This window comes from Dendrobates tinctorius, unplaced genomic scaffold (assembly GCF_039654945.1).
Source record: "Dendrobates tinctorius isolate UK_male_01 unplaced genomic scaffold, ASM3965494v1 ptg000196l, whole genome shotgun sequence".
Classification (NCBI taxonomy): domain Eukaryota; kingdom Metazoa; phylum Chordata; class Amphibia; order Anura; family Dendrobatidae; genus Dendrobates; species Dendrobates tinctorius.
In genome coordinates, this window is record NW_027361863.1 from 23,139,840 (window position 1) to 23,167,754 (window position 27,915).

The 27,915-nt window shown below is 48.5% G+C and overlaps 2 protein-coding genes across 12 annotated transcripts in view; one reads left to right on the forward strand and one right to left on the reverse strand.

The window, feature by feature from the left end:
* Nucleotides 1-4,554: 4,554 nt before the first annotated feature.
* ITPRIP (inositol 1,4,5-trisphosphate receptor interacting protein) lies at nt 4,555-27,355 on the reverse strand. Of its 10 annotated transcripts, none has more exons than XM_073553067.1 (4): nt 27,229-27,355; nt 26,573-26,721; nt 16,469-16,807; nt 4,555-6,476 (listed from the first exon to the last, which is right to left on the reverse strand). In XM_073553067.1, exon 4 carries the CDS (start codon nt 6,467-6,469, stop codon nt 4,841-4,843), a length of 1,629 nt encoding a protein of 542 aa, XP_073409168.1. In that variant the 5' UTR covers nt 6,470-6,476; nt 16,469-16,807; nt 26,573-26,721; nt 27,229-27,355; the 3' UTR covers nt 4,555-4,840. The 10 variants fall into 10 exon arrangements, with proteins under 10 accessions (XP_073409168.1, XP_073409167.1, XP_073409169.1 ...); XM_073553066.1 differs by having other exon boundaries at nt 27,189-27,292; XM_073553068.1 differs by lacking the exon at nt 27,229-27,355 and adding an exon at nt 26,984-27,134 and having other exon boundaries at nt 16,469-16,636.
* The window catches only part of CFAP58 (cilia and flagella associated protein 58), a 96,761-nt gene continuing 96,095 nt past the window's right edge, over nt 27,250-27,915 (forward strand). For both annotated transcript variants that reach the window (XM_073553064.1, XM_073553063.1), the window contains exon 1: nt 27,250-27,428. In XM_073553064.1, coding sequence (XP_073409165.1) covers nt 27,351-27,428 — 78 coding nt within the window. In that variant the 5' untranslated portion in view covers nt 27,250-27,350. The remainder of the gene's footprint in view (nt 27,429-27,915) is intronic.

Here is a 27,915-nt window from a genome sequence, read left to right on the forward strand (position 1 = left end):
GCAGAGCCGTGTGTACGAGGTGTACGGAGCGGAGCCGCGTGTGTACGAGGTGTACGGAGAGGAGCCGCGTGTGTATGAGGTGTACAGAGTGGAGCCGCGTGTGTATGAGGTGTACAGAGCGGAGCCGCGTGTGTACGAGGTGTACGGAGCGGAGCCCTGTGTGTGTACGAGGTGTACAGAGCGGAGCCGTGTGTGTTTGGGGCGTACAGAGCAGAGTCACGTGAGTACGGAGCGGAGCCGCACGTGTATGAGGTGTACAGAGCGGAGCCACGTGTGTATGGGGCGGAGCCGCGCGTGGACAAGGTGTACAGTGCGGAGCCATGTGTGTACGAGGTGTACGGAGCGGAGCCACGTGTGTAAGAGGTGTACGGAGCGGAGCCATGTGTGTACAAGGTGTACAGAGTGGAGCTGCATGTGTATGGGGTAAGCGGAGCGGAGCCCTGTGTGTATGGAGTGGAGTCACATGTGTACGTGATGTACGGAGCAGAGCCAAGTGTGTATGAGGCATACAAAGCGGGCTTTTCCCACGGACACAGGAGTACACGGCGGAGCCCTGAGGAGCACTTTAAAACTCGCACATGATGGTCCACCGGAAGTGATGTTCTGGAAGCTGACTGGAAATGAGGTAATTTCATGAGGAGATTGTGACGGAACCAGGAATGCTTCAGATCCATCACCGTGTCCTCCTCCGACAGCGCAGACAGCAGGATCGCCTTGGAATTGGGGATGCCAGCCATGTGAGCGGATCATGATATGTCCTGCACCGGGAGGCTCACGTGGGCACTACAATGGGAGCCGGGCTGCTATAGTATCTTTATAGAATCTTTCTTTCTTTCTGTTTCTTTCTTTCTCTGTTCTTTCTCTCTCTATTTCTTTCTCATTCTATGTTCCGTCTTTCCTTCTCTTTTTCGTTCTCTCTCTCTCTGTTCTTTCTTTTTCTTTCTTTCCCCTCTTTCTTTCTTTTTCTTTCTTCCTCTGTTCTTTCTTTCTTTACTTCTTTCCTTCTGTTCTTTCTTTCTTTCTCGCTGTTCTTTCTTTTTGTCTTTCTTTTTTTCTCTCTGTTCTCTTTCTCTCTATCGCTGTTCTTTTTCTTTCTCTATCTGTTTTTTCTTTCTTTTTCCCTCTCTATTCTTTCTCTCTCTGTTCTTTCTTTTGCTCTCTGTTCTTTCTTTCCCCTCTTTCTTTCTCTCTGTTCTTCCTTTCTCTTTCTCTCTGTTCTTTCTTTTTATCTGTCCTCTCTGTTCTTTCTTTCCCCTCTTTCTTTCTCTCTCTGTTCTTTCTTTCTTTCCCCTCTTTCTTTCTGTTCTTTCCTTCCCCTCTTTTTCTTTTGCTCTCCCTTTTTTTTCTGTCCCTTCTTTCTCTCTCTGTTCCTTTTCCCCTTTCTTTCTCTCTCTGTTCTTCCTTTCTCTGTTCTTTCTTTCCCCTCTTTTTCTGTTCTTTCTTTCCCTTTTTTTCTCTCTCTCTGTTCTTTCTTTCCCCTCTTTCTTGCTCTCTCTCTGTTCTTCCTTTCTCTTTCTCTCTCGGTTCTTTCTTTCTTTCTCCATCTGTTCTTTCTTTCCCCTCTTTCTTTCTCTCTCTGTTCTTTTTTTCTGTCCCCTCTTTCTTTCTCTTTATTTCTTTTTCTCTGTTCTTTCTTTATTTCCCCTCTTTATTTTTTCTCTGTTCTTTCTTTCCCCTCTGTTTTCTTTCTTTCGCTCTCTGTTCTTTCTTTCCCCTATTTCTTTCTCTCTTTGCTCTTTCTTCTCAGATAAATCCAGATCTCTGTGACAAGATGCGTATGAGAGTAAGAATCGTAATGGCGGGGAATGTTTTCGTGGTGCACACCCCGGCTCCTCTGATACCTGAGAAAGGATGATCCTTTCCTATGAGGCTGATGGAGAAACGGTGGGCAATGTGTTCTTTGTGCACACCCCGACTCCTCTGATACCTGTGAATAATTGATCCCTTAATGTGGAGCTAGTGGAGTAACAGTGGGGAATATTTTCTTGGTACACCCCAACTCCTCTGATACCTGTCAATGGATGATCCATTCCTGTGAGTCAGGTAGAGTAATGGTGGGGAATGTTTTCTTGGTACACCCTGGCTCCTCTGATACCTGTCAATGGATGATCCCTTCCGGTGAGGCTGGTGGAGTAATGGCGGGGAAGGTTTTCTTGACACACTCTGGCAGCTGTGGTTGGATGTTTTGTTAGTAGTGATTACCTAAGCATTGTGGCAGCTATGGATCCTATGGCGGAACGACAATGCCCAATTTCACAAGGATCCAATAGTCATGGATGGGTTTCAGGTCCACATGATTGTGGCTTTTCATGTTTCCCCAACCAAAACAGTCCCTACAACTTAATCCTATAAAGCATTTGAGGGATGAGGTGGAACGGACCTTTCAATGCACGTCAGGACCTCTATCCAATGACCTGCTCACATTGGCAGATATTCCTGTAGAACAAAGTCTAAGATGGTTCAAAGTCCTGCTCCAGCACTACTGGATGGGAGTACATTTAAAAGAGTATGCAGAAATCCGACTGGTGGGATCCATGGAGCAGACTCAGAGAACATGTCGCCACACAACGCTTCTGGTTTATTGAATCATCTCTTATGTGTCATGCTGGTTTTATAGAAAATGAGGATTAACGCAGCGCAATCCATGATGTCACACCATAAAGAGGAATTAGCAACAGTGACAAAGAGCCCCGCAGGGCAAGTATTACTAGCTGAAAAATCCAACATGTTTCATATCTACACATAACACAGACCCCACAACATGACCTGTTCAACCTGATCCATAACTCTCTACCCGTCTGCAAAATACATTGTACATAGGGGCGGTATTATAGTAGTTATATTCTTGTACATAGGGGCGGTATTATAGTAGTTATATTCTTGTACATAGGGGCGGTATTATAGTAGTTATATTCTTGTACATAGGGGCAGTATTATAGTAGTTATATTCTTGTACATAGGGGCGGTATTATAGTAGTTATATTCTTGTACATAGGGGCAGTATTATAGTAATTATATTCTTGTATATAGGGGCGGTATTATAGTAGTTATATTCTTGTACATAGGGGCGGTATTATAGTAGTTATATTCTTGTACATAGGGGCAGTATTATAGTAGTTATATTCTTGTACATAGGGGGCAGTATTATAGTAGTTATATTCTTGTTTATAGGGGCGGTATTCTAGTAGTTATATTCTTGTACGTAGGGGCGGTATTCTAGTAGTTATATTCTTGTACGTAGGGGCGGTATTATAGTAGTTATATTCTTGTACGTAGGGGCGGTATTATAGTAGTTATATTCTTGTACGTAGGGGCGGTATTATAGTAGTTATATTCTTGTACATAGGGGCAGTATTATAGTAGTTATATTCTTGTAGATAGGGGGCAGTATTATAGTAGTTATATTCTTGTATATAGGGGCAGTATTATAGTAGTTATATTCTTGTACATAGGAGCAGTATTATACTAGTTATATTCTTGTACATAGGGGCAGTATTATAGTAGTTATATTCTTGTACATAGGGGCAGTATTATAGTAGTTATATTCTTGTACATAGGGGCAGTATTATAGTAGTTATATTCTTGTAGATAGGGGGCAGTATTATAGTAGTTATATTCTTGTATATAGGGGCAGTATTATAGTAGTTATATTCTTGTACATAGGAGCAGTATTATAGTAGTTATATTCTTGTACATAGGGGCAGTATTATAGTAGTTATATTCTTGTACATAGGGGGCAGTATTATAGTAGTTATATTCTTGTACATAGGGGGCAGTATTATAGTAGTTATATTCTTGTACATAGGGGGCAGTATTATAGTAGTTATATTCTTGTATATGGGGCAGTATTATAGTAGTTATATTCTTGTACATAGGAGCAGTATTATAGTAGTTATATTCTTGTACATAGGGGCAGTATTATAGTAGTTATATTCTTGTATATGGGGCAGTATTATAGTAGTTATATTCTTGTACATAGGGGGCAGTATTATAGTAGTTATATTCTTGTACATAGGGGGCAGTATTATAGTAGTTATATTCTTGTACATAGGGGGCAGTATTATAGTAGTTATATTCTTGTACATAGGAGAAAGTATTGTAATCGCTTATAATAAACGCCGTTATATTAGTTAGCCAAACAGCACCACTCCGCCCTTTTTATCCCATGGCAATCAGGAATGCCGTAATTACCAATTTGGATCAAATACAGCATATTTGGAGTTACAGAAGATGCTCCATCCTGAGATTTGTCTTGGATGAGATAAGAATGCTATACCATAATCCAGGTTGAATATTCAAGAATGAAGTCAAGACCTTTTCAATGCAATTTTTCTATTCACAGGTGTTGCAAATATCATGGGGTCTGCTCACCAATTTTTTACTACCAACATCATGACTGTATCTGTAGTAGATGACACTTGCTGATTGGTCTTTGGTTGGACAGAACCACTGGAATAATGACAACAAACACCTTACAAGTTCTCTCATTACGTTTTTTTTTTTTTTTATATAAAGTGGTGGATGGACATCCAAAAACATAAGCAGAACTAGATGTCAATTTAAAATGGCCGATGTGAACTTTTTTTATTTTTAATACAGGTGTAAATAACACTTGAATACATTAAAATGTTGATATTACAGGAGGACTGAAATATAGAATATCTCAGGTCTCTGTAATAAAAAACGTTTATTTAAAAAAAAAAAACACCACTATGGAAAGCAATGACCGATCCTATTAGAAATCGGGATGATTGTAGATAATGGAAACCTTTCTATAAAATAGTCATTGTGGACATCAATCCGTCCTTGGAGGGAATAGAAAATACTGTCATGGCTGAGGCTAAAAATGTGGTTGATGGGAAGGTTTGTTGGCGGTACCATTGGGCAGGTGTAAGCTGTACTCATTAATGACAACGGTTGCATTCTTCAACATCTCATAGAACATGGATAGAGTTTTCTGATAAAGGTCCCTGTTGAGGACAAAGGAACGGAAAAGGTTAACAGGTTCTGCTTCTCGAAAGTGTTCAGGGAGTTTCACGGTGTCCGGAAGCTTGACATTTCCAACCATGAAGTGGTAGAGCTTTTTCTCTACGAGACTTTTCTCCAAACTCTTGAACATATCTCGTAACCGGTCCTCTAGGAAAATTCTGCCCCAACCGGAAGAGGGTCGACTAAGCAGAAGATGCATAAGGACTGTCTTTAGGTGGTACGTGGTGAGGCCACTTGCCCCAGTTATGTGACACTGCTTGGAATGGAGAAAAGTCATTATTTGTAGGCAGCTGAGGTGGCATGAATTATCGGGAAGCTTCTTTGCAAAGTCCTTGAGGAACCTTCTCTCGTAGACCGCGAAGGACAACATCCAGTAAATGCCAGAGGCGACTTCACGAGGCATGCTGGGAAAATGGGAAATAAAATAGAGGTCTGTATCTTCATACTGGACTACTGGGGTGATGTTGAAGCTGATGACTTTTCCTGACTTGAATTTGACTCTCAAAGCTCCAGGAGAGTCCAAGTGGCTGAAGGTCAACTCAAACTCATACTTGTGGGAAATTTTGCTCCATGCTTTGGTCAAGGATGTCTGGAACCATTTCATGACCTGGTCAATGTCTAGGTAGTTGGTGTTTTTAGAACACAGCAAATTGATATCCTTGCTCACTTTTTGGTTGCTGGTGGGATGGTGAAGAAGACATAACATATCTTCTCCAAGTCTTTTCTTGTCACATACACAGCCGGAACGTTCATCATCAGGGCCACAGACAAGAATCGTTCCATGATTTTGTTTATCTGGACCAATGGATGAATCAGAGACCCATGGCTGGCACCTAAAGTGATAGGGATCTGGTGGTGCAAAGGGTACAAGTAGGTCGCACATCAGTGGCTTGTTCACCCTCCAGTTTTCGTACATGCTACCAATGCAGATGCTGTCCTCCACCTCCATATCGGTATCTCGGTTGCACAAACTTCTTAACGCCTCTAGCAGATCATCTGCAAAACCTTCCACAAACTCCCTGGTTCTCACTGCATCGTGGGTGGTGGCTCGGATGTATTGGTCATGAAAGATGGTCAACATCGACTTGTTGGGAAGTGACACACCATGGCAATTATTTCCTATGAACACTGGATCATCCTCCTCTTTGCTTTGCTCTTGGGAGTTGTTGTCCTTAAAGTCTTGCCGCCATACTTCAATAATGAGAAATATGAGCATAGACACTGTACTCCAGAAGTCCCACCTGGATCCACCTTCTGTCTCACTTTCTCTCACGGTGTTCTCCTCCTCTGGTTCTTCTGGACGGAATAAAAGTTGCTCAAGTTCCAGTTGTTTTTTTTTTAAGTTTTCTTCTCTTTCCCGTAATTTTTCCACAATTAGGTCGTCATTAGCAGGAAAGGTGTTGTTATTTGGGAAGAGGAGCGGATGATTCACGATTGCGGTCACCACCACCAGACACACCTTAAATATCCCAGCCTGCATCGTGCTCCTAAAGAGAAAGAGAAAGGCGTTATAGATTGTCCTGTACCCCAAGAGTCAGTAAGCCATTATCCTGTACCCCAAGTGTCAGTGCCATTATCCTGTACCCTGAGTGTCATTATCCTGTACCCCCAGTGTCATTATCCTGTACCCCCAGTGTCATTATCCTGTGCCCCTAGTGTCAGCGTCATTATCCTGTACCCCAAGTGTCAGCGTCATTATCCTGTACCCCCAGTGTCATTATCCTGTACCCCCAGTGTCATTATCCTGTACCCCCAGTGTCATTATCCTGTACCCCCAGTGTCAGCGTCAGTATCCTGTACCCCAAGTGTCAGCGTCATTATCCTGTACCCCAAGTGTCAGCGTCATTATCCTGTACCCCAAGTGTCAGCGTCATTATCCTGTACCCCAAGTGTCATTATCATGTACCCCTAGTGTCATTATCCTGTACCCCTAGTGTCAGCGTCAGTATCCTGTACCCCAAGTGTCAGCGTCATTATCCTGTACCCCAAGTGTCAGCGTCATTATCCTGTACCCCAAGTGTCAGCGTCATTATCCTGTACCCCCAGTGTCATTATCCTGTACCCCTAGTGTCATTATCCTGTACCCCTAGTGTCAGTATCCTGTACCCCAAGTGTCAGCGTCATTATCCTGTACCCCAAGTGTCAGCGTCATTATCCTGTACCCCAAGTGTCAGCGTCATTATCCTGTACCCCCAGTGTCATTATCCTGTACCCCTAGTGTCAGTATCCTGTACCCCAAGTGTCAGCGTCATTATCCTGTACCCCAAGTGTCAGCGTCATTATCCTGTACCCCTAGTGTCATTATCCTGTACCCCTAGTGTCATTATCCTGTACCCCTAGTGTCATTATCCTGTACCCCAAGTGTCAGCGTCATTATCCTGTACCCCAAGTGTCAGCGTCATTATCCTGTACCCCAAGTGTCAGCGTCATTATCCTGTACCCCAAGTGTCAGCGTCATTATCCTGTACCCCAAGTGTCATTATCCTGTACCCCTAGTGTCAGCGTCATTATCCTGTACCCCAAGTGTCAGCGTCATTATCCTGTACCCCAAGTGTCAGCGTCATTATCCTGTACCCCAAGTGTCAGCGTCAATATCCTGTACCCCTAGTGTCAGCGTCAATATCCTGTACCCCAAGTGTCAGCGTCATTATCCTGTACCCCAAGTGTCAGCGTCATTATCCTGTACCCCCAGTGTCAGCGTCATTATCCTGTACCCCGAGTGTCAGCGTCATTATCCTGTACCCCCAGTGTCAGCATCATTATCCTGTACCCCGAGTGTCAGCGTCATTATCCTGTACCCCAAGTGTCAGCGTCATTATCCTGTACCCCTAGTGTCAGCGTCAATATCCTGTACCCCTAGTGTCAGCGTCAATATCCTGTACCCCCAGTGTCAGCGTCAATATCCTGTACCCCCAGTGTCAGCGTCATTATCCTGTACCCCCAGTGTCAGCGTCATTATCCTGTACCCCCAGTGTCAGCATCATTATCCTGTACCCCCAGTGTCAGCGTCATTATCCTGTACCCCCAGTGTCAGCGTCATTATCCTGTACCCCAAGTGTCAGTACCATTGTCCTGAGTGTCAGCGTACGGTGTGCTGCTCGGTCGTGGTCGGGTGGGTTCTGGCCTGTGTTGCTGGTAGATGTAGTGTGATCATTGCGGTGGATCCACGTTCCCCAGTGTCTCGGGATCTCACAGTTCACCCTCTCTGCCCCATCTACAGTCATTATTAGGCGCGGGGGCTTTTGGAGCGGCTTGTACAGATCTGAAGCGTTGATCCTGTCTGCCGCCCGCACAGCTGCAGGAAGCCGCACTACACCCTGCACTACACCCTGCGCTTCCTAAGTGCCACTAGTACAGAAATGTCAGCTTCTCGGTCCGGCTCCAGGAAGGGAGCGGCTGCAGACAGAGGCCGGTCTCTGCGGCCTCTCACTAGTCACCTGTGCACCTGAGAGGAAGTATAAGTGTACCGCCTCCCTGCCGCACAGGATGGTGCAGGTGCAATACCCCTAAGGTATGAAAAACACAGGTTTTTTGCTTTTTTTTTTTTGGGGGGGGGGGGGGGGGCAATACCAAGTATTTGGGGAGTTTTTTATTTTTAGGAGGACTTGGATAGTTTCTGCTCAAAGAAAAAAAAAAAAAAAAAAAGGGTGCACATACACTTAGCGGGTCCTTTCCTAATATGAGACTGCCCTAAATTACCCAGTGGGGCTGTAAGGAGCAGCTCTCACTCCTGAGGACATAACACATCCGTGCCCTTCACAGAGAGCCCACTGAATGCAATGAAAACAGTGTAATACTTCATTTCCCCAGTGGTGGCGCTGCAGGAGAATGAACGCTTACTGCTGGATCTCTTCATACATTATAACTGATCATTAGAGGATCCAACTGGATCTCTACCGATACACAAGCAGCCAAGTTATTAGGGCACAGGCCCTTTTAGAGAGGCTTGGGATATGTGCAACTAATAATACACCGGCGTACAAGCAGAAGACTCCTTAGGAAAACACTAACGGTCATTTTTTGGCAGCTTTTATGCCGTTTCTTTGCCCCCCCTATGTCACCGAACTACATTTTTTTTTATTAGTGATTGGCCAGAAGAACGGTCAGGTCATTTTTTCAAAACCTGAAGAGGTTTAAAGAAAGTCAAAAGACGCAGCGGGCACAACAGTGTGGGTCTTACGTTCAGAGCATATGACCATTTCTTTTAGCATTTTTTCCGTCAGGTTTTTGGAGCGTATATATCTGGAAAAAAAAAAAAATGCTTGTGCACATAACCTTGGTCTGGAGCCCAGTAATCAGTCCCCGGTCCTTGGATCATACAAGAAATCCAGTGACACGAGCCCTAAGTAAAAATTCTAAGGACGTTACAGGATCGACATATACCGACATATACCGTGGTGAGGTTATCGGCAGGAGCAGCCAATCAGCAGAGTCCTGGGGCCAGCGCTCGGTGTCTGGTTTTTACAAAGCAGAAAAAAAAGTCCTAAATGAAGAAAACTTCATCCATTCTTAAAAAAAAAAAAAAAAAAAAAAAATCCAGAAGCCAGAGGAACCCGATAACGTCTGACGTCACTGTTCCCTTGTTCCTAAAACTAGAGAAATGGACGAGACCGGAGCCTGAGCAGACGTTGTGTCTACAGCCGCAGATTAGGAGGCTACCTTCCCACCATGAAGTTTTGCAGAGTTTTTTTATGCTGCATATTTTCTAAAAAATGCAAGTGACCTATTTTAATTAATGGGTGCAAAAAATCTAGCTGTGCTAGGAGTCCAGGCTCACACAGATCCAGCAATGCCGCTGTGCATGGAGTCCGGGCTCACACAGATCCAGCAATGCAGCTGTGCATGGAATCCGGGCTCACACAGATCCAGCAATGCAGCTGTGCATGGAGTCCGGGCTCACACAGATCCAGCAATGCAGCTGTGCATGGAGTCCGGGCTCACACAGATCCAGCAATGCAGCTGTGCATGGAGTCCGGGCTCACACAGATCCAGCAATGCCGCTGTGCATGGAGTCCGGGCTCACACAGATCCAGCAATGCCGCTGTGCATGGAGTCCGGGCTCACACAGATCCAGCAATGCAGCTGTGCATGGAGTCCGGGCTCACACAGATCCAGCAATGCAGCTGTGCATGGAGTCCGGGCTCACACAGATCCAGCAATGCAGCTGTGCATGGAGTCCGGGCTCACACAGATCCAGCAATGCAGCTGTGCATAGAGTCCGGGCTCACACAGATCCAGCAATGCAGCTGTGCATGGAGTCCGGGCTCACACAGATCCAGCAATGCAGCTGTGCTAGGAGTCCAGGCTCACACAGATCCAGCAATGCAGCTGTGCTAGGAGTCCGGGCTCACACAGATCCAGCAATGCAGCTGTGCTAGGAGTCCGGGCTCACACAGATCCAGCAATGCAGCTGTGCTAGGAGTCCAGGCTCACACAGATCCAGCAATGCAGCTGTGCTAGGAGTCCAGGCTCACACAGATCCAGCAATGCAGCTGTGCATGGAGTCCGGGCTCACACAGATCCAGCAATGCCGCTGTTCATGGAGTCCGGGCTCACACAGATCCAGCAATGCAGCTGTGCATGGAGTCCGGGCTCACACAGATCCAGCAATGCAGCTGTGCATGGAGTCCGGGCTCACACAGATCCAGCAATGCAGCTGTGCATGGAGTCCGGGCTCACACAGATCCAGCAATGCCGCTGTGCATGGAGTCCGGGCTCACACAGATCCAGCAATGCAGCTGTGCATGGAGTCCGGGCTCACACAGATCCAGCAATGCAGCTGTGCATGGAGTCCGGGCTCACACAGATCCAGCAATGCAGCTGTGCATGGAGTCCGGGCTCACACAGATCCAGCAATGCAGCTGTGCTAGGAGTCCAGGCTCACACAGATCCAGCAATGCAGCTGTGCTAGGAGTCCAGGCTCACACAGATCCAGCAATGCAGCTGTGCTAGGAGTCCGGGCTCACACAGATCCAGCAATGCAGCTGTGCATGGAGTCCGGGCTCACACAGATCCAGCAATGCAGCTGTGCATGGAGTCCGGGCTCACACAGATCCAGCAATGCCGCTGTTCATGGAGTCCGGGCTCACACAGATCCAGCAATGCAGCTGTGCATGGAGTCCGGGCTCACACAGATCCAGCAATGCAGCTGTGCATGGAGTCCGGGCTCACACAGATCCAGCAATGCAGCTGTGCATGGAGTCCGGGCTCACACAGATCCAGCAATGCAGCTGTGCATGGAGTCCGGGCTCACACAGATCCAGCAATGCAGCTGTGCATGGAGTCCGGGCTCACACAGATCCAGCAATGCAGCTGTGCATGGAGTCCGGGCTCACACAGATCCAGCAATGCAGCTGTGCATGGAGTCCGGGCTCACACAGATCCAGCAATGCAGAGATCCTGGAGTTGAGAGCTGAAGTTGATTACAAAGCTGCAGGACTTCGTTCACACAAGACTGGATGAGCTGCACGAATGTTGCACCGACGTCGTTCGTGAGTCACATGACACAAGGATAACGTGGCCACGTCCCAGGTCTGATGCCTATCACATGCAGGGACCTGGTGTCGGAAAACGAGACGTTACCTGACGGTCGCGGTGTCTGATCTCACCTCCGCTCCTCTTTCCTATCTGCAGAAGAACACATTAAATATTCGGGTCTGAGTCTCGGCACACGGTGTAATTATTAGGGTGCGGCCCCCGTCACCTCCACCCAGACACGCACAATGGTTTGCCATCTTTACAGCTGGCAGATACATTAACCCATTCTAACCTGATGGTTTTACCTTCCCTTTCACCAGAGTGTACTACTCCATGTATTCCCTCTGGTGGCCATGTGTCCTTCTTCTTCACCATGCTTTACACTGCAGCGCTGCTCTCATAGTTCACAGGTATGAGCAGCACCTTCAGCTTAGCTGCACTGTCGGTTGAATTCTGAGGCAGTGTAAATACCACCGTGGGTCTCAGGAAGTAGCACTTACCTCCCCCATGCTTTTAACTGCAGCCCTGCTCCGCCAGGATGCTGCTCAGGTCAGTGAATGAAGCCTGGCTGCATTATCCGTTTTGGTACAAGGACACCTGTAATCCACGATCTGATAAGACGGGCTCCATGATCCCCTCCATGATTTAAACTGCAGCTCGTCTCCAACAGGTCACACAGTGCCTTGCAAAAGTATTCGGCCCCCTGGAACTTTTCAACCTTTTCCCACATATCTGTACATTTTTGGTGAAGGATCAACAACAAGTGGGACACAATTGTGAAGTTGAACGAAATTTATTGGTTATTTTAAATTTTTGTGGAAATTCAAAAACTGGGGGCCAAATACTTTCGCAAGGCACTGTAGCTATGACCAGTGAGTCCAGACGAGCTGCATCGCCTGTTGTAGTATTATCGTGTCTTCTTACTGTGGCCTATTCTATCCCCCATGCTTTACACTGTAGCTCTGCTCCACTGGATCGCAGCTGTGACCACCGAGTTTAGCTCAGTTGCATTATCAGTCCTCCTCCTGTCTCCTCTTAGGGTGAAACTGCTGCTTTTTCTCTCCCCCATGCTTTACACTGTAACGCTTCTCTATAAAAATGTAGAACTATGAACACAAACGCCATCTTGTTTTCTATCTGTAGCCTCTAATAAGATGGGAAGTAAATTTCAATCTGTTGCTCTGTCTCTTCCCTATACTTTACACTGCAGCACTGCTTACTTAGGGCAGAACTTACTGCAGCGGCTCCGGCTTGGAGGATTGTGTATTGGAGTCTGGATATCACAATATGGCTGTGATCATTGTCTCAGAGTCTGACACTCTCCTCCTTGTTCCCTAAAGGGTCAGACTGACGCTCTTTACCTCTCCCATTGCTTTATACTGCAGCTGTTCTCTAGTACAATGACTATGAAAGGCCAGCTATGAAGAACGAGTCCAGATCACATCAATTATCTATTGGAGTCGGATCCTGTTTCATCATATGCTCATGCCGCAGCACTGGCTCTCCCCTATGCTTTACACTGCAGCTCTGCTCTATTAGAGCACAGCTAGGAGCAGTGACACCAACTTAGTTGCATGGTCTCTTACAGTCTAACATACATTGTCTCTCATTTGAGAGGCTTGAAGAGCTGCACTGTCCTTCCTTCATGCTTTACACTGCAGCTTCTTTTTCAGAATGCCTTCTATGTAAGGTCAGAACTCCTATGTAACTCACTGACACGAAGGGAGGTCGGACAAGGCTGTCACAGTCCTACATCATCGCACAGCCAGAAATATCTGATGATGAAACGATGCCGCGGCCTCAAAACTACAGGACGAACTGCTTCACTTATTCACCCCGTGGAGAGCCGCTCCACCTGCGCCTCTGGGATCTCCGGGTAGATCTTCACTAACCTGTCTGCGGCCTGGAATTAGATTTCAGTTTTACCAATATGCAAAAACGAACTGTTGTTACATGGAAACCGTCAGGAAGCAGGGGATATGCTGCTGCTGACCGATTTTATTTTGGCTTCATGTAAAGCGAATTCCCACAATGAATAATCTCACTCTAGATAATGGCCAGACTGCAGGGTTATTGATGAGCCGATCCGATGCTGGTGCATGCAGTGCTACACTGACACAGATCATTAGCAGCAGCTTGCTGATGGTTTCCCTGCACCAAGAGGTGATTTACTGCACCGAGAAACTGAAAAATCAGTAAACAGGAAACCGTACGGACATAGTCAATCCACAGATACAACAATGTACTGGACATGATGTTGAGTACTGCACTATGGGGGGCTCAGCACTATGGAGGCCGTGCACTATGGGGGCCCTGCACTATGGGGGCCCTGCATGGATACTCTGCACTATGGGGGCACCGCATGGGGGCACTGCATGGATGCTCTGCACTATGGGGGCACTGCACTAACGAACTGACATCACATTTATTCTGTGTCCACGTCAGAATCCATCTGTTTAAGTGGGCAGACGTCACTTCTGAAACCCTTTTTTTAAGGGATTTATATGAAAAGCCTGACGCATTGTGTGTGGCCTTAAAGGGAATACATCAACAGTTATTTTGCGACCTAATCGGACATCAGCATGATGTAGGGGCAGAGACCCTGATTCCAGCGTTGTGTCACTTACTGGGCTGCTTGCCGCAGTTTTGATAAAAAATCACAGTTTTATCAGCAGGAGATCATCACTGCAGGATTAGTTTTCCATGCCATGTAGTCCAATCCCACCCCCACCACTAATTGGCAGATTTCTGTTTATACTGTGCATAGGTAGAAAACTGCCAATCAGCGGCGTGGGCGAGGTTATGCAGAGCTGAGCATTCAGAGAACTGCTAGATCTGCAGCAGAGGAAGAAGGGATTTTATCAAAACTGCAGCAAACAACCCAGTAAGTGACACGTCACTGGAATAAGGGTCTTTGCCCCTACATCATGCTGCTCTCAGATGAGGGAGCAAAAGTCTGGTGACAGATTCCCATTTAACTGTATGCAGCCTTTTGGAAGCCATTGTGAGGCAGGTGGAGGACGGGTGTAACCTGGGGGGCCGAGCAGGCGGCGGACGGGTGTAACCTGGGGGGCCGAGCAGGCGGCGGACGGGTGTAACCTGGGGGGCCGAGCAGGCGGCGGACGGGTGTAACCTGGGGGGCCGAGCAGGCGGCGGACGGGTGTAACCTGGGGGGCCGAGCAGGCGGCGGACGGGTGTAACCTGGGGGGCCGAGCAGGCGGCGGACGGGTGTAACCTGGGGGGCCGAGCAGGCGGCGGACGGGTGTAACCTGGGGGTCGAGCAGGCGGCGGACGGGTGTAACCTGGGGGCCGAGCAGGTGGCGGACGGGTGTAACCTGGGGGCCGAGCAGGTGGAGGACGGGTGTAACCTGGGGGCCGAGCAGGTGGAGGACGGGTGTAACCTGGGGGCCGAGCAGGTGGAGGACGGGTGTAAAGTGAATAAAAAGTAATGATAAACGGACGTAGAAAGGATCTGTAAAGACTTGAGTGGCCCCAAGTTGGCACCGGACGGATGGAGAGACCACATACAATGTACCTTAGATCAGTAGCACTACAAGTCCCAGTGTGGCCCGGGGCTATGGGACATGGCTGATGTACAGAGCAGTGGGGTAATGCTGTCCAATGACCTATATTTAAAGGGGTTTTCCATTGCATGAGCTGACGACATAGTGATGTCCGGGAGTCAGAGACTAAGCATGGAGGAGCTGCGGTACCAGCACAGTCACACATGGTGCTCACAGAGTGCCGCTGCCCCTGTACTCTGCCGATCCTGGGGGTCCCAAGGGTGGGACTTCTCCTCGTAACACACACCTGTGATATCCCCTAATAGTCATCTCTCTGGCCAGCTGACCGTCTCCTGGGGATAAGTGGTCTGGAGATGTCCGGCAGCCTCTTCTCTCTCCTCCCCCTCCCTACCAGTAGTGACACCATGGCGGTGTTATTAGCGCGGCGTCATTACTTACGCTCCTCACTTTCCTTCCTTCCTGAGATAATCCACGGACAGGACACGGGAAATCAGTGTGAGATCTTATTCATATGATACAAATACTGACCCCAAACATCCTCCACTCTTAAAGGGACAGTAACCTTAAAGGGACAGTACCAGTTTTGTGTAGATTGTCACAGTGTGTCAGTTTAGGTGCCAGTAATCAGTGCAGGGTCCGGGGCACAGACTGTAGCTGATGCGGAGTTGAGCTCAAGGAGAATTCTCTGCACTGATACACTGTAACAAATAGGGATCTCATTCCTCCGGTGTAACCAGAAAGGTTTCCATTCACAGACATGTGTCTATGGCTGTCGCCTGCTGTCATCCTGACCTTCCCTCTGCTGCTCGAGTCTGAGTGACATCACGGTGGCCATCCCGGGAAGATCCCTTGGAGGGAGCCTTTGGCTGATAACAGGGAGCAATATCGAATGATATAACCCCCTCTACAACTATACTTTACATTCAGCTGCACATCAATGGGGAAAACACAGACAGCAGGGTTAATGTCTCTTTAATAGAGTGTGTTACCTCTGATGAAGGAGGAAATAGTATCACCTGCCATGCAACCACAGGAAGAGCATCCAGGCCTCAGCGTGGGCATCTCATGCTACTGATCCGCTCACGGGGTGGTGGCACGTTCTGCCTTGAGCATTATTCATGTTGTGCCCCGTATAGCGGCTGCAGGTGGCGGGGGCATCGGTGCCATAATCTATGCAGTGTCTTACACTTCCCTTATATGAGGTGCTCTTATAGATTCCTTACGTCTATGAACTTTAACCCCCTGCATTATACACGATTCGTCATCAATGGCAGCCTGGATGAAAATTTCCCTCTTTTAGGGAGGTTTACAATAAATGAGGTCCACCATCACCAAGTTCCCTCCTTGTAGTTTGTGCATTTCCCATTTAATTTTCTGTGACTGCCCCTTTAAGATGTGTTGCCTGCTCATATTCCCGCTTGCTCAACAATGATTTTTAGCCAAGTTAATAAGATGAAGCTGGACGCTTGGAAACTTACTTCTCCGGGGGGGAGCGGAGCCCTCTCTCCTGAATCGTAGCTTAGTCCATCTTTAATCTCAGGGGTCCGGGCCCTCCGGGGAGGCTGTGGCCCCTCAGTGTCCGGGTTCCCTTCTGGTCTTGTCCTTCTCCTTCTTGTTTCTGTCTCACTATTTCCTGAATGTCATCACTGACACATAGAACAAGAAAAAAAAAAAAAAAAAAACTTGCTCAACTTTTTTCTTTTGCACTGTTAAGGTGGAGCGAGGAGGATCAGCATCAAAGTCGTAGAATGGGAGGACTGCGGCCTTAAGGGTTAACCCTTCAGTGGCTGGAGGACTTCTATAACCGGAACTGGAATCTAGGGAGTAAATTAGAGCACAATCATTAATTGCAACATTGTTGCGGATGTCACAATTTTTAGGAAAACAAGACAACGGAACAAATAATAACGAGTGGAAAGAGCGAGGCCGGGTGTACGGCGCCACATACGGTGCTATGCCGCCCTTCTGAGCCGTGCACGGCCGTGACGTACAGCAGCGGCGGCCATCACCCCCAGCGCCACCTTAACCGCAGAGCGCTAAGTTCCACATCTGCATCAGCTGTGTCCGGACAGACCGAGGCTTTGTGTGCTCTGCCCAATGGTGGGAACTCTGCACTGCTGGGAGACGAAGGGTTAACAAGCCAACACTGTGCCCCAGATTTAAAGACACAGTACGCCTTGTATTACGGCTTTTCTTTTTTTTCACATTTGTGCACGGTCAGTGACTACATTACTAGCTTTCCCTCTCAGCCTGTAGTAAGAGTCCCGCAGGAGTCACTATAACACATTATTATTATAGCGCCATTTATTCCATGGCGCTTTACTTACATACCTTCTAATATATGGGTCACATGTAAGAAAAGCTGAAAACGTCATATAAAGTGCTGCACTTTTCTAATGTTGAGTTTCAACTTAATAGCAATTTTCATAAAGAAACACATGCTGATTTACACTCAAGAGCTAAATCCTGTACACCCTCATACCGCTGGCAGCTGAGGGTTTGCTACAATTGTATCCCACATTGTGTGGTGGCCATGTAAGGTACAGCAGCTGTCTCCCATTCATTCCTATGAGTGAGCGAGCTGCAGTACCAGTCATGGCCACTACACAGTGTGTGGCGCTGTGTCAGTTCCGGAGCACTGTGGCCCCTCAGTCAGATGATCGGGGGGGGGGGGGGGGGAGGGTGTCGGGAGTCGGACCCCGCCATTGATCTGATATTGATGACATTTTTAAGTAAAACTCCGACAACTCCATTCTCTATGCCGGACGCAAGAGTACGTTCTACATTGGGTGCAGGGGTATGGAGCGGGGTCACACTGCCGACACCTGCTTCTGAGCTACTGTGTAACCATTTAAATGCCACTGTCAATCACTGACTGGTAACGGATGCCGCGATGGCGGAGTGCCGATGGTTCGTCTCTGCCGCTGCCATCTTGACCCTCCTATAAAGCTCGGCCAACAGCTGGACTTCACAGGATAATATATTTTTCGCTATATACTGTAATACCGTAGCGGGGTGATAGATATAGCACAAACGATCGCAGGTTCAAATTCTCGGGGGAAATTGAAAAATACCGTAATAATAAAAAAAAATTAAATTACAAAATACAAAACATTAAAACACCGCCCTACGCTGGCTGAAGAGCGTTTATTTCACCGCACGTGGAATTTTTCTTTATTCCATGTTCCGGTATGTTATATGGAAAAATGAATGGGGGGGAAAAAAAAAAAAAAGTAACAGCTCTTAAAGAAGGGGAGGAAAAAAAAAAAAATTAAAAATAGCACAAAACTGGACAAATTGCCCAGAGATGAAGGGGTTAAAGAGCGCGTCGTGATCGCGGTGTGCGTCTTCACTGGATCATGATGAGGCACTGAAATGGTTAAATGTACACATGTGACCGGTTCCTGCGCGGTCGCTGTATATACAGGATCCGTCTGTGTATATCCATGTCTCTGTACAGGAAGGCAGACTGTATAAATATGTGCCCCCCTGCAGCGGTCAGAGCGGCGGCCGCATATCTCCGATATGGAGTGTTCAGTTATCACAGACACGTCAGGAATGCGGCTCGTGTACCAGCGATGCCACGGGCTTATATAGACATGTGCAGCGCCTGTACTCGCAGACAGTCATGTATATACACTCACTGGCCACTTTATTAGGTACACCATGCTAGTAAGGGGTTGGACCCCCTTTTGCCTTCAGAACTGCCTCAATTCTTCGTGGCAGAGATTCAACAAGGTGCTGGAAGCATTCCTCAGAGATTTTGGACCATATTGACATGATGGCATCACACAGTTGGCGCAGATTTGTCGGCTGCACATCCCTGATGCGAATCTCCCGTTCCACCACATCCCAAAGATGCTCTATTGGATTGAGATCTGGTGACTGAGGAGGCCATTTGAGTACAGTGAACTCATTGTCATGTTCAAGAAACCAATCTGAGATGATTCGAGCTTTATGACATGGCGCATTATCCTGCTGAAAGTAGCCATCAGATGTTGGGTACATTGTGGTCATAAAGGGATGGACATGGTCAGCAACAATACTCAGGTAGGTTGTGGCGTTGCAACGATTGTCAATTGGTACCAAGGGGCCCAAAGAGTGCCCAGAAAAAATTCCCCACACCATGACACCACCACCACCAGCCTGAACCGTTGATACAAGGCAGGATGGATCCATGCTTTCATGTTGTTTACGCCAAATTCTGACCCTACCATCCGAATGTCGCAGCAGAAATCGAGACTCATCAGACCAGGCAACGTTTTTCCAATCTTCTACTGTCCAATTTCGATGAGCTTGTGCAAATTGTAGCCTCAGTTTCCTGTTCTTAGCTGAGAGGAGTGGTACCCGGTGTGGTCTTCTGCTGCTGTAGCCCATCTGCCTCAAAGTTCGACGCACTGTGCGTTCAGAGATGCTCTTCTGCCTACCTTGGTTGTAACGGGTGGCAATTTGAGTCACTGTTGCCTTTCTATCAGCTCGAACCAGTCTGCCCATTCTCCTCTGACCTCTGGCATCAACAAGGCATTTCCGGCCACAGAACTGCCGCTCACTGGATTTTTTTTCCTTTTCGGACCATTCTCTGTAAACCCTAGAGATGGTTGTGCGTGAAAATCCCAGTAGATCAGCAGTTTCTGAAATTCTCAGACCAGCCCATCTGGCACCAACAATCATGCCACGTTCAAAGGCACTCAAATCACCTTTCTTCCCCATACTGATGCTCGGTTTGAACTGCAGGAGATTGTCTTGACCATGTCTACATGCCTAAATGCACTGAGTTGCCGCCATGTGATTGGCTGATTAGAAATTAAGTCTTAACACACAGTTGGACAGGTGTACCTAATAAAGTGGCCAGTGAGTGTATACATATATTCTGCCCACTGCGGCGATCATTTCCTCTCCATATCACCAATGATCTGGTCCAGGCTTCAGACTACTAATTTTTTTTTTTTACTTGCAGTAACCTACTCTTCCTTTAGGTGGTGCTGGTTATATTGTTTCATGTACCGACTGCCTCCAGGTGGCGCTGCTGTATTCATCAGTCATATCATGGCTTTATAATATTTCATATGGACAGCGCCACCTGGAGGAGGGAGGACACAGCATCATCTGCAATATAACAACAAGGAGAGAAATTACTACTGCCCCAATAATGGCATCACACCCTCATCCAGTGCTAAATAACACCGCCATACGCTGTTTAAACCAAACCCAACTACATACTGCCATGACAACACTGCCATAAAATGTCTACAACATAGGGCTGTACAGTGCCCACAGCAACATCAAGCTGCGCTCACATAACCCTGTCACACAGCGCGCCCACCTAACCCTGTCACACAGTGCGCTCACATAACCCTGTCACACAGTGCGCTCACATAACCCTGTCACACAGTGCGCTCACATAACCCTGTCACACAGTGCGCTCACATAACCCTGTCACACAGTGCGCTCACATAACCCTGTCACACAGTGCGCTCACATAACCCTGTCACACAGTGCGCTCACATAACCCTGTCACACAGTGCGCTCACATAACCCTGTCACACAGCGCGCTCACATAACCCTGTCACACAGCGCGCTCACATAACCCTGTCACACAGCGCGCTCACATAACCCTGTCACACAGCGCGCTCACATAACGCTGTCACACAGTGCGCTCACATAACGCTGTCACACAGTGCGCTCACATAACAGTGTCACACAGTGCGCTCACATAACAGTGTCATACAGTGCGCTCACATAACACTCACACAGTGCGCTCATATAACACTGTCATACAGTGCGCTCTCACATAACGCCGTCATACAGCGCGCTCACATAACGCTGTCACACAGCGCGCTCACATAACACTGTCATACAGTGCGCTCTCACATAACGCCGTCATACAGCGCGCTCACATAACGCCGTCACACAGCGCGCTCACATAACGCTGTCACACAGCGCGCTCACATAACGCTGTCACACAGCGCGCTCACATAACGCTGTCACACAGCGCGCTCACATAACGCTGTCACACAGCGCGCTCACATAACGCTGTCACACAGCGCGCTCACATAACGCTGTCACACAGCGCGCTCACATAACGCTGTCACACAGCGCGCTCACATAACGCTGTCACACAGCGCGCTCACATAACGCTGTCACACAGCGCGCTCACATAACGCTGTCATACAGTGCGCTCTCACATAACGCCGTCATACAGCGCGCTCACATAACGCTGTCACACAGCGCGCTCACATAACGCTGTCACACAGCGCGCTCACATAACACTGTCATACAGTGCGCTCTCACATAACGCCGTCATACAGCGCGCTCACATAACGCTGTCACACAGCGCGCTCACATAACGCTGTCACACAGCGCGCTCACATAACGCTGTCACACAGCGCGCTCACATAACACTGTCACACAGCGCGCTCACATAACACTGTCACACAGCGCGCTCACATAACACTGTCACACAGCGCGCTCACATAACCCTGTCACACAGTGCGCTCACATAACCCTGTCACACAGTGCGCTCACATAACCCTGTCACACAGTGCGCTCACATAACCCTGTCACACAGTGCGCTCACATAATGCCGACATACAGTGCCCACAAAGGAGCATGTTCAGTACTTCGACATAATAGATATTTTTTACAGTGATAAGATAATACTGCAGTGTGCCCATATAACAGGGTCATAAAGTGTCTATATAGCAGAGCTATGAAGTGAGCACATAACGAATGCACACAATACTGCATTAGCGTGCACACATAATGCTGCCATACAGCGCCCCATGACCAGTGGTAGAGCAGAGTGATCCACCACTGTGGTCCAATAATTGGTTTCAATCTCTCCATACAGAATAGCGCCATTCCATGGACTCATGAATCTTCTACAGCGCTTGTATAATAGTGTAATATGGTGCTCATAATTGTGCCGCACTGTATCCACATCATCATGTGCCCATATAATAGAATCATTCAGTGCTTATAGAATAGCACCATGCAGTAAACTCCTGATAATACCACCCAACATTTACACAGTGTTGCTTCACAATTGCCACATACCTCTGCCATACAGTGCACATGTAGCAGTGCCATCGCTCCACAGAGGGGTGGGAAGTAACAGCTGCACCTCACCCCTAGTGTCTAAGAGACTTGGGTGCACAGACAATATCAGTCCTTACATAATAGTGCCACACACTGCACACAGAGGAATAGCCACAGTGCACATGATAGCAGTGCAGACAGCTTACAGAATACTGCCATACAGTGCACATTGTATATACACTGCTCAAAAAAATAAAGGGAACACAAACAACAGAATATAACTCCAAGTAAATCAAACTTCTGTGAAATCAAACTGTCCACATAGGAAGCTGCACTGATTGACAATCAATTTCACATGCTGCTGTGCAAATGGAATAGACATTATAGAATAGAAATTATGGGCAATTATCAAGACATGCACATTTGTGGCCTGCTGGAGGTCATTTTGCAGGGCTCTGCCAGTGCTCCTCCTGTTCCTCCTTGCACAAAGGCGGAGGTAGCGGTCCTGCTGCTGGGTTGTTGCCCTCCTATGACCCCCTCCATGTCTCCTGGTGTACTGGCCTGTCTCCTGGTAGCGCCTCCAGCCTCTGGACACTACGCTGACAGACACAGCAAACCTTCTTGCCGCGGCTCGCATTGATGTGCCATCCTGGATGAGCTGCACTACCTGAGACACTTGTGTGGGTTGTAGAGTCTGTCTCATGCTACCACGAGTATGAAAGCACAACCAACATTCAAAAGTGACCAAAACATCAGCCAGAAAGCATTGGTACTGAGATGTGGTCTGTGGTCCCCACCTGCAGAACCACTCCTTTATTGAGGGTGTCTTGATAATTGCCAATAATTTCCATCTGTTGTCTATTCCATTTGCACAACAGAATGTGAAATTGATTGTCAGTCAGTGTTGCTTCCTAAGTGGACAGTTTGATTTCACAGAAGTTTGATTTACTTGGAGTTATATTCTGTTGTCTAATGCCTGGATCACACTTCCGTTTTTTAAAATCCGTCCAAATCCGTCGTTTTCTGTTAAAAAACGGATCCGCCATTTTTTTGGAGGATCCGTTTTTTGGTCCCATAGACTTCCATTAGCGGTTACCTCGAATCCGTCAAAAAAACGGATCCGTTTTTTCACACAAAAATGGATGCAAAAAACGGATGTGTGAAACAGGCTTAAGTGTTCCCTTTATTTTTTTGAGCAGTGTATAACAGAGCCATACACTGGAGAACTGTACCATGAACACCTAATAATAGTGCCAAACTGTGCACACACAAAAAAAAGCCACACTGTGGACACAATACTGCTATACCGTGTACACATGAAAATACTGCTATACCATGCACACATAACAGTGTCATCATATACACATAATAGTGCTACACTGCACATATTATACGGCCATACCGTGCACGCACGATACTACGGCCATACCGTGCACGCACGATACTACGGCCATACCGTGCACGCACGATACTACGGCCATACCGTGCACGCACGATACTACGGCCATACCGTGCACGCACGATACTACGGCCATACCGTGCACGCACGATACTACGGCCATACCGTGCACGCACGATACTACGGCCATACCGTGCACGCACGATACTACGGCCATACTGTGCACGCACGATACTACGGCCATACCGTGCACGCACGATACTACGGCCATACCGTGCACGCACGATACTACGGCCATACCGTGCACGCACGATACTACGGCCATACCGTACACGCACGATACTACGGCCATACCGTGCACGCACGATACTACGGCCATACCGTGCACGCACGATACTACGGCCATACCGTGCACGCACGATACTACGGCCATACCGTGCACACACGATACTGTGGAGGCTTTGGGGTATTTGCTGGCAGTGAGCTCTGAGTAACTGTAGGACACCAGGCACATCCCCTTCCTCTGTGATCTTTGGCGCGGCCCCTCTTATCGCTCTGGCTGCCTCCCTCGTTTCCTCCCCGTCTTCCTGTCTCTAGAACCTCAAGTTCACAAATAATAACAATTTTTGCCCTTTCTCGGCTATTTTTGTGCTCAGGAAACGCCAAACGGTGGAGACCAGCGGCAAATATTAATCACTGCCGCACCCGAGGGGGACAGAGGACGGCGATCGGGAGAATCATGGCGGCAAGGGAAGGATTGAAAGGAAAAATCAGTGAGAAGAAAACTAAGAAAAATGTGAAAAATCTCATAAATAAACTCAGAACAAAGACTGAAAAGAGAAAAATGTGGCCAATCAGCAACCAGGAAAAGTGTGCAGAGCGGAGGACATACATGCTGCCATCTAGTGTCACACTGAGGAACTGCAAATGAGCACAAAGATTGTAAAGGGGTCCGCAACACCGGACCTTAAATTCCTTCCTGCCACAATTTTTTCCACTTTCAATTGTTTATTTTATCTCCATCTTCCAAGCACCACATTTTTTTTTTTTATATTCCCTCCATATTCCATAAAAAGTGCGTCATCCACAGATCCCCCATAACAGCGCGTCATCCACAGATCCCCCATAACAGCGCGTCATCCACAGATCCCCCATAACAGCGCGTCACCCACAGATCCCCCATAACAGCGCGTCATCCACAGATCCCCCATAACAGCGCGTCATCCACAGATCCCCCATAACAGCGCGTCATCCACAGATCCCCCATAACAGCGCGTCATCCACAGATCCCCCATAACAGCGCGTCATCCACAGATCCCCCATAACAGCGCGTCATCCACAGATCCCCCATAACAGCGCGTCATCCACAGATCCCCCATAACAGCGCGTCATCCACAGATCCCCCATAACAGCGCGTCATCCACAGATCCCCCATAACAGCGCGTCATCCACAGATGCCCCATAACAGCGCGTCATCCGCAGATCCCCCATAACAGCGCGCCACCCGCAGATCCCCCATAACAGCGCGCCACCCGCAGATCCCCCATAACAGCGCGCCACCCGCAGATCCCCCATAACAGCGCGTCACCCGCAGATCCCCCATAACAGCGCGTCACCCGCAGATCCCCCATAACAGCGCGTCACCCGCAGATCCCCCATAACAGCGCGTCACCCGCAGATCCCCCATAACAGCGCGTCACCCGCAGATCCCCCATAACAGTGCGTCATCCACAGATCCCCCATAACAGCGCGTCACCCACAGATCCCCCATTACAGCGCGTCACCCACAGATCCCCCATAACAGCGCGTCACCCACAGATCCCCCATAACAGCGCGTCACCCACAGATCCCCCATAACATTGCGTCATCCATAACCTACATCTGTTACATATTTTCTCCACACATCTACATGGGCCGTTCAGTGGTAAAATCCCAGGTTTTTCTCATGTAAAAAAAAATCTTACAAAGAAGAATAATTTCAGAACTTTCCCCCTTTATTCTGCCCATAATCTGCACAAATCCAATCAGAAACAAACTGAAATCTTTGTGAATGGAAAAAGAAATCAAAAGAAGTACAATAATGTGGTTGCATAAATCTGCGCACCCTTATCTCATACTTTGTTGCAGCCCCCTGTGAGTTTCTGGCAGCGTTCAGATTTTTTCTCAATGGATCTGCGCTGATTACAGGAGACATTAGAGGGGGAAATGATTATTCTTGGCATTGTAAAAGGGGTGTCTAGACTTTTTATATCCACTGCAGGTCGCATTCATACACGGATGACATATTCTGATTGACTTATATTTCAAGCAAAAATATACGTTTCCCAGAAGATCCCTTTAAATCCTCCAAATTTCCCATTTTTTCCTGCCTTCATTGTTGCAGTTCCATTTTCTAAGAAAAAAAAACACGGGGGGGGGGGGGGGCACAAACTTTCCAATCCTCGGTAACACAAGAAGCTGGTGAGAAAGGCGAGCGCGTGAGTCATCACCAGTGACTCACCTGCTTACTCACGAGCGCAGGGAGCGGCTGACACCTGCGAGAGGAGCTGTGATCTGTAGGGAGGCGTCAGGCTGTGTGCACACGCTGCGGATTTTGCTGCGGTGTACAGTACCATTATTCCCTATGGGAATCAAAAACCGCAGTGCAGACGGTGCGGAATTTTCCGCGCGGATTATCTGCGGTTTTCAATCCGCAGAAAGAATTGACATGTCAATTCTTTCTGCGGATTCTGCTGCGGTTTGCCATCTCCTCCATTGAGGAGATGAAAAACCGCAGGACAAAACCGCAGAGCAATCCGCAGGTAAAACCGCAGATATTTTGACCTGCGGATTTTACAGAATCCGCACCACAATCCGCAGCGTGTGCACACAGCCTTAGGGTCCATGAGTATTACAAGCCCACCCATCTCACAGCAAAGGCATCCCCTTTAAATTTAGAAGACTTAAAGGGGAAGTTCGGATTTTAACTCTCTCACTTCCAGACAGCTCCACGGACGGCTGCGTGTAAACATGTCAATGTGTAAAGTCTCCAGGGGAAAGATTTTAACTCTTTGCTGGACGGGTTCCTGCGCCCCAATCTTCTCTGGGGTCCAATTGCTTGGTGCGGTGCGGTGAAGTGAGGACTCGGAGTGTGGGGAGACGTTACCTGAGACGCTGGCGGCACTCGGCACCGCGGGGTTAATGGCGAGACCACACAATCCTCCCCTGAGCCGGGATAAAGGGATCACGCGGGCAGAGCCGAGGCCACCGGCTGACACGTCTGGATGGAGGAACGGACAGGAGGCTCATTACAGGCTACAAAAGGGGAAAAAGGCATGAAATTATTTAAAAAAAAAACCCTGGCTGCAAACAACACTGATTGGCCGCTTTCTGCCTATGCACTGTGTACACAGAAAGCGGCCAATCAGCGGTGTGGGCGCAAAAATGTAAAATTGCCCAGCTACGAAAGGGTTAACGTCTGTGCTGCTATTAAAACTGGAGAGGAAGGTGGTCTTCCCTCTAACTCCCTCAGTGTCATGGAAACGGTCGCCCACGGATACGCATGGACCCCACATACGTCTGTTACCGCTCCCCTCTGGCTTCAGCAGTGCTGTCCCCATGCTTTACACTGCAGCTCGGCTCTCTGTGCCTGTCTGCTGTGCAGCAGTCGGTAATTGGAGCTCTATAGGCGATGCTCAGGGGAGGAGCCTCACAATGGAGACGTTTAGACAAAGGGGAGGGGCTTTTTCCTCACTCTATGACTAATCTAATGATTAGCTCACACTGCGACAGGCCCCGCGCGTACGGGAAACGTACACACACCCTCCGTATACAGCGCTCCAGGGATGCACGGCGGCCGGCGCCCTCTGCCGGTCGCTGCCTCACAGCTGGTCACGTGGTATTATCTCGTCACGTGACAGCCTTCATGCCTCTCCTAACTACGCATGCGCACGGCTGGTTGCCTGGATACAGAGGGACGCGCCATAAGACTTGCACGGAAATCCAGCGGCATCATGACTGAGGTGAGAGGAGGGGGAGCACCGGGAGAGGAGGGGGATCACCGGGAGAGAGAGGGGGAGCACCGGGAGAGGGAGCACCGGGAGAGGAGGGGGATAACCGGGAGAGGAGGGGGATCACCGGGAGAGAGAGGGGGATCACCGGGAGAGAGAGGGGGATCACCGGGAGAGAGAGGGGGAGTACCGGGAGAGAGAGGGGGAGTACCGGGAGAGGGAGAGGGAGCACCGGGAGAGGGAGCACCGGGAGAGGAGGGGGATCACCGGGAGAGAGAGGGGGAGCACCGGGAGAGGGAGCACCGGGAGAGAGAGGGGGAGTACCGGGAGAGGAGGGGGATCACCGGGAGAGAGAGGGGGAGTACCGGGAGAGGAGGGGGATCACCGGGAGAGAGAGGGGGAGTACCGGGAGAGGGAGAGGGAGCACCGGGAGAGGAGGGGGATAACCGGGAGAGGGAGGGGGAGTACCGGGAGAGGGAGCACCGGGAGAGGAGGGGGA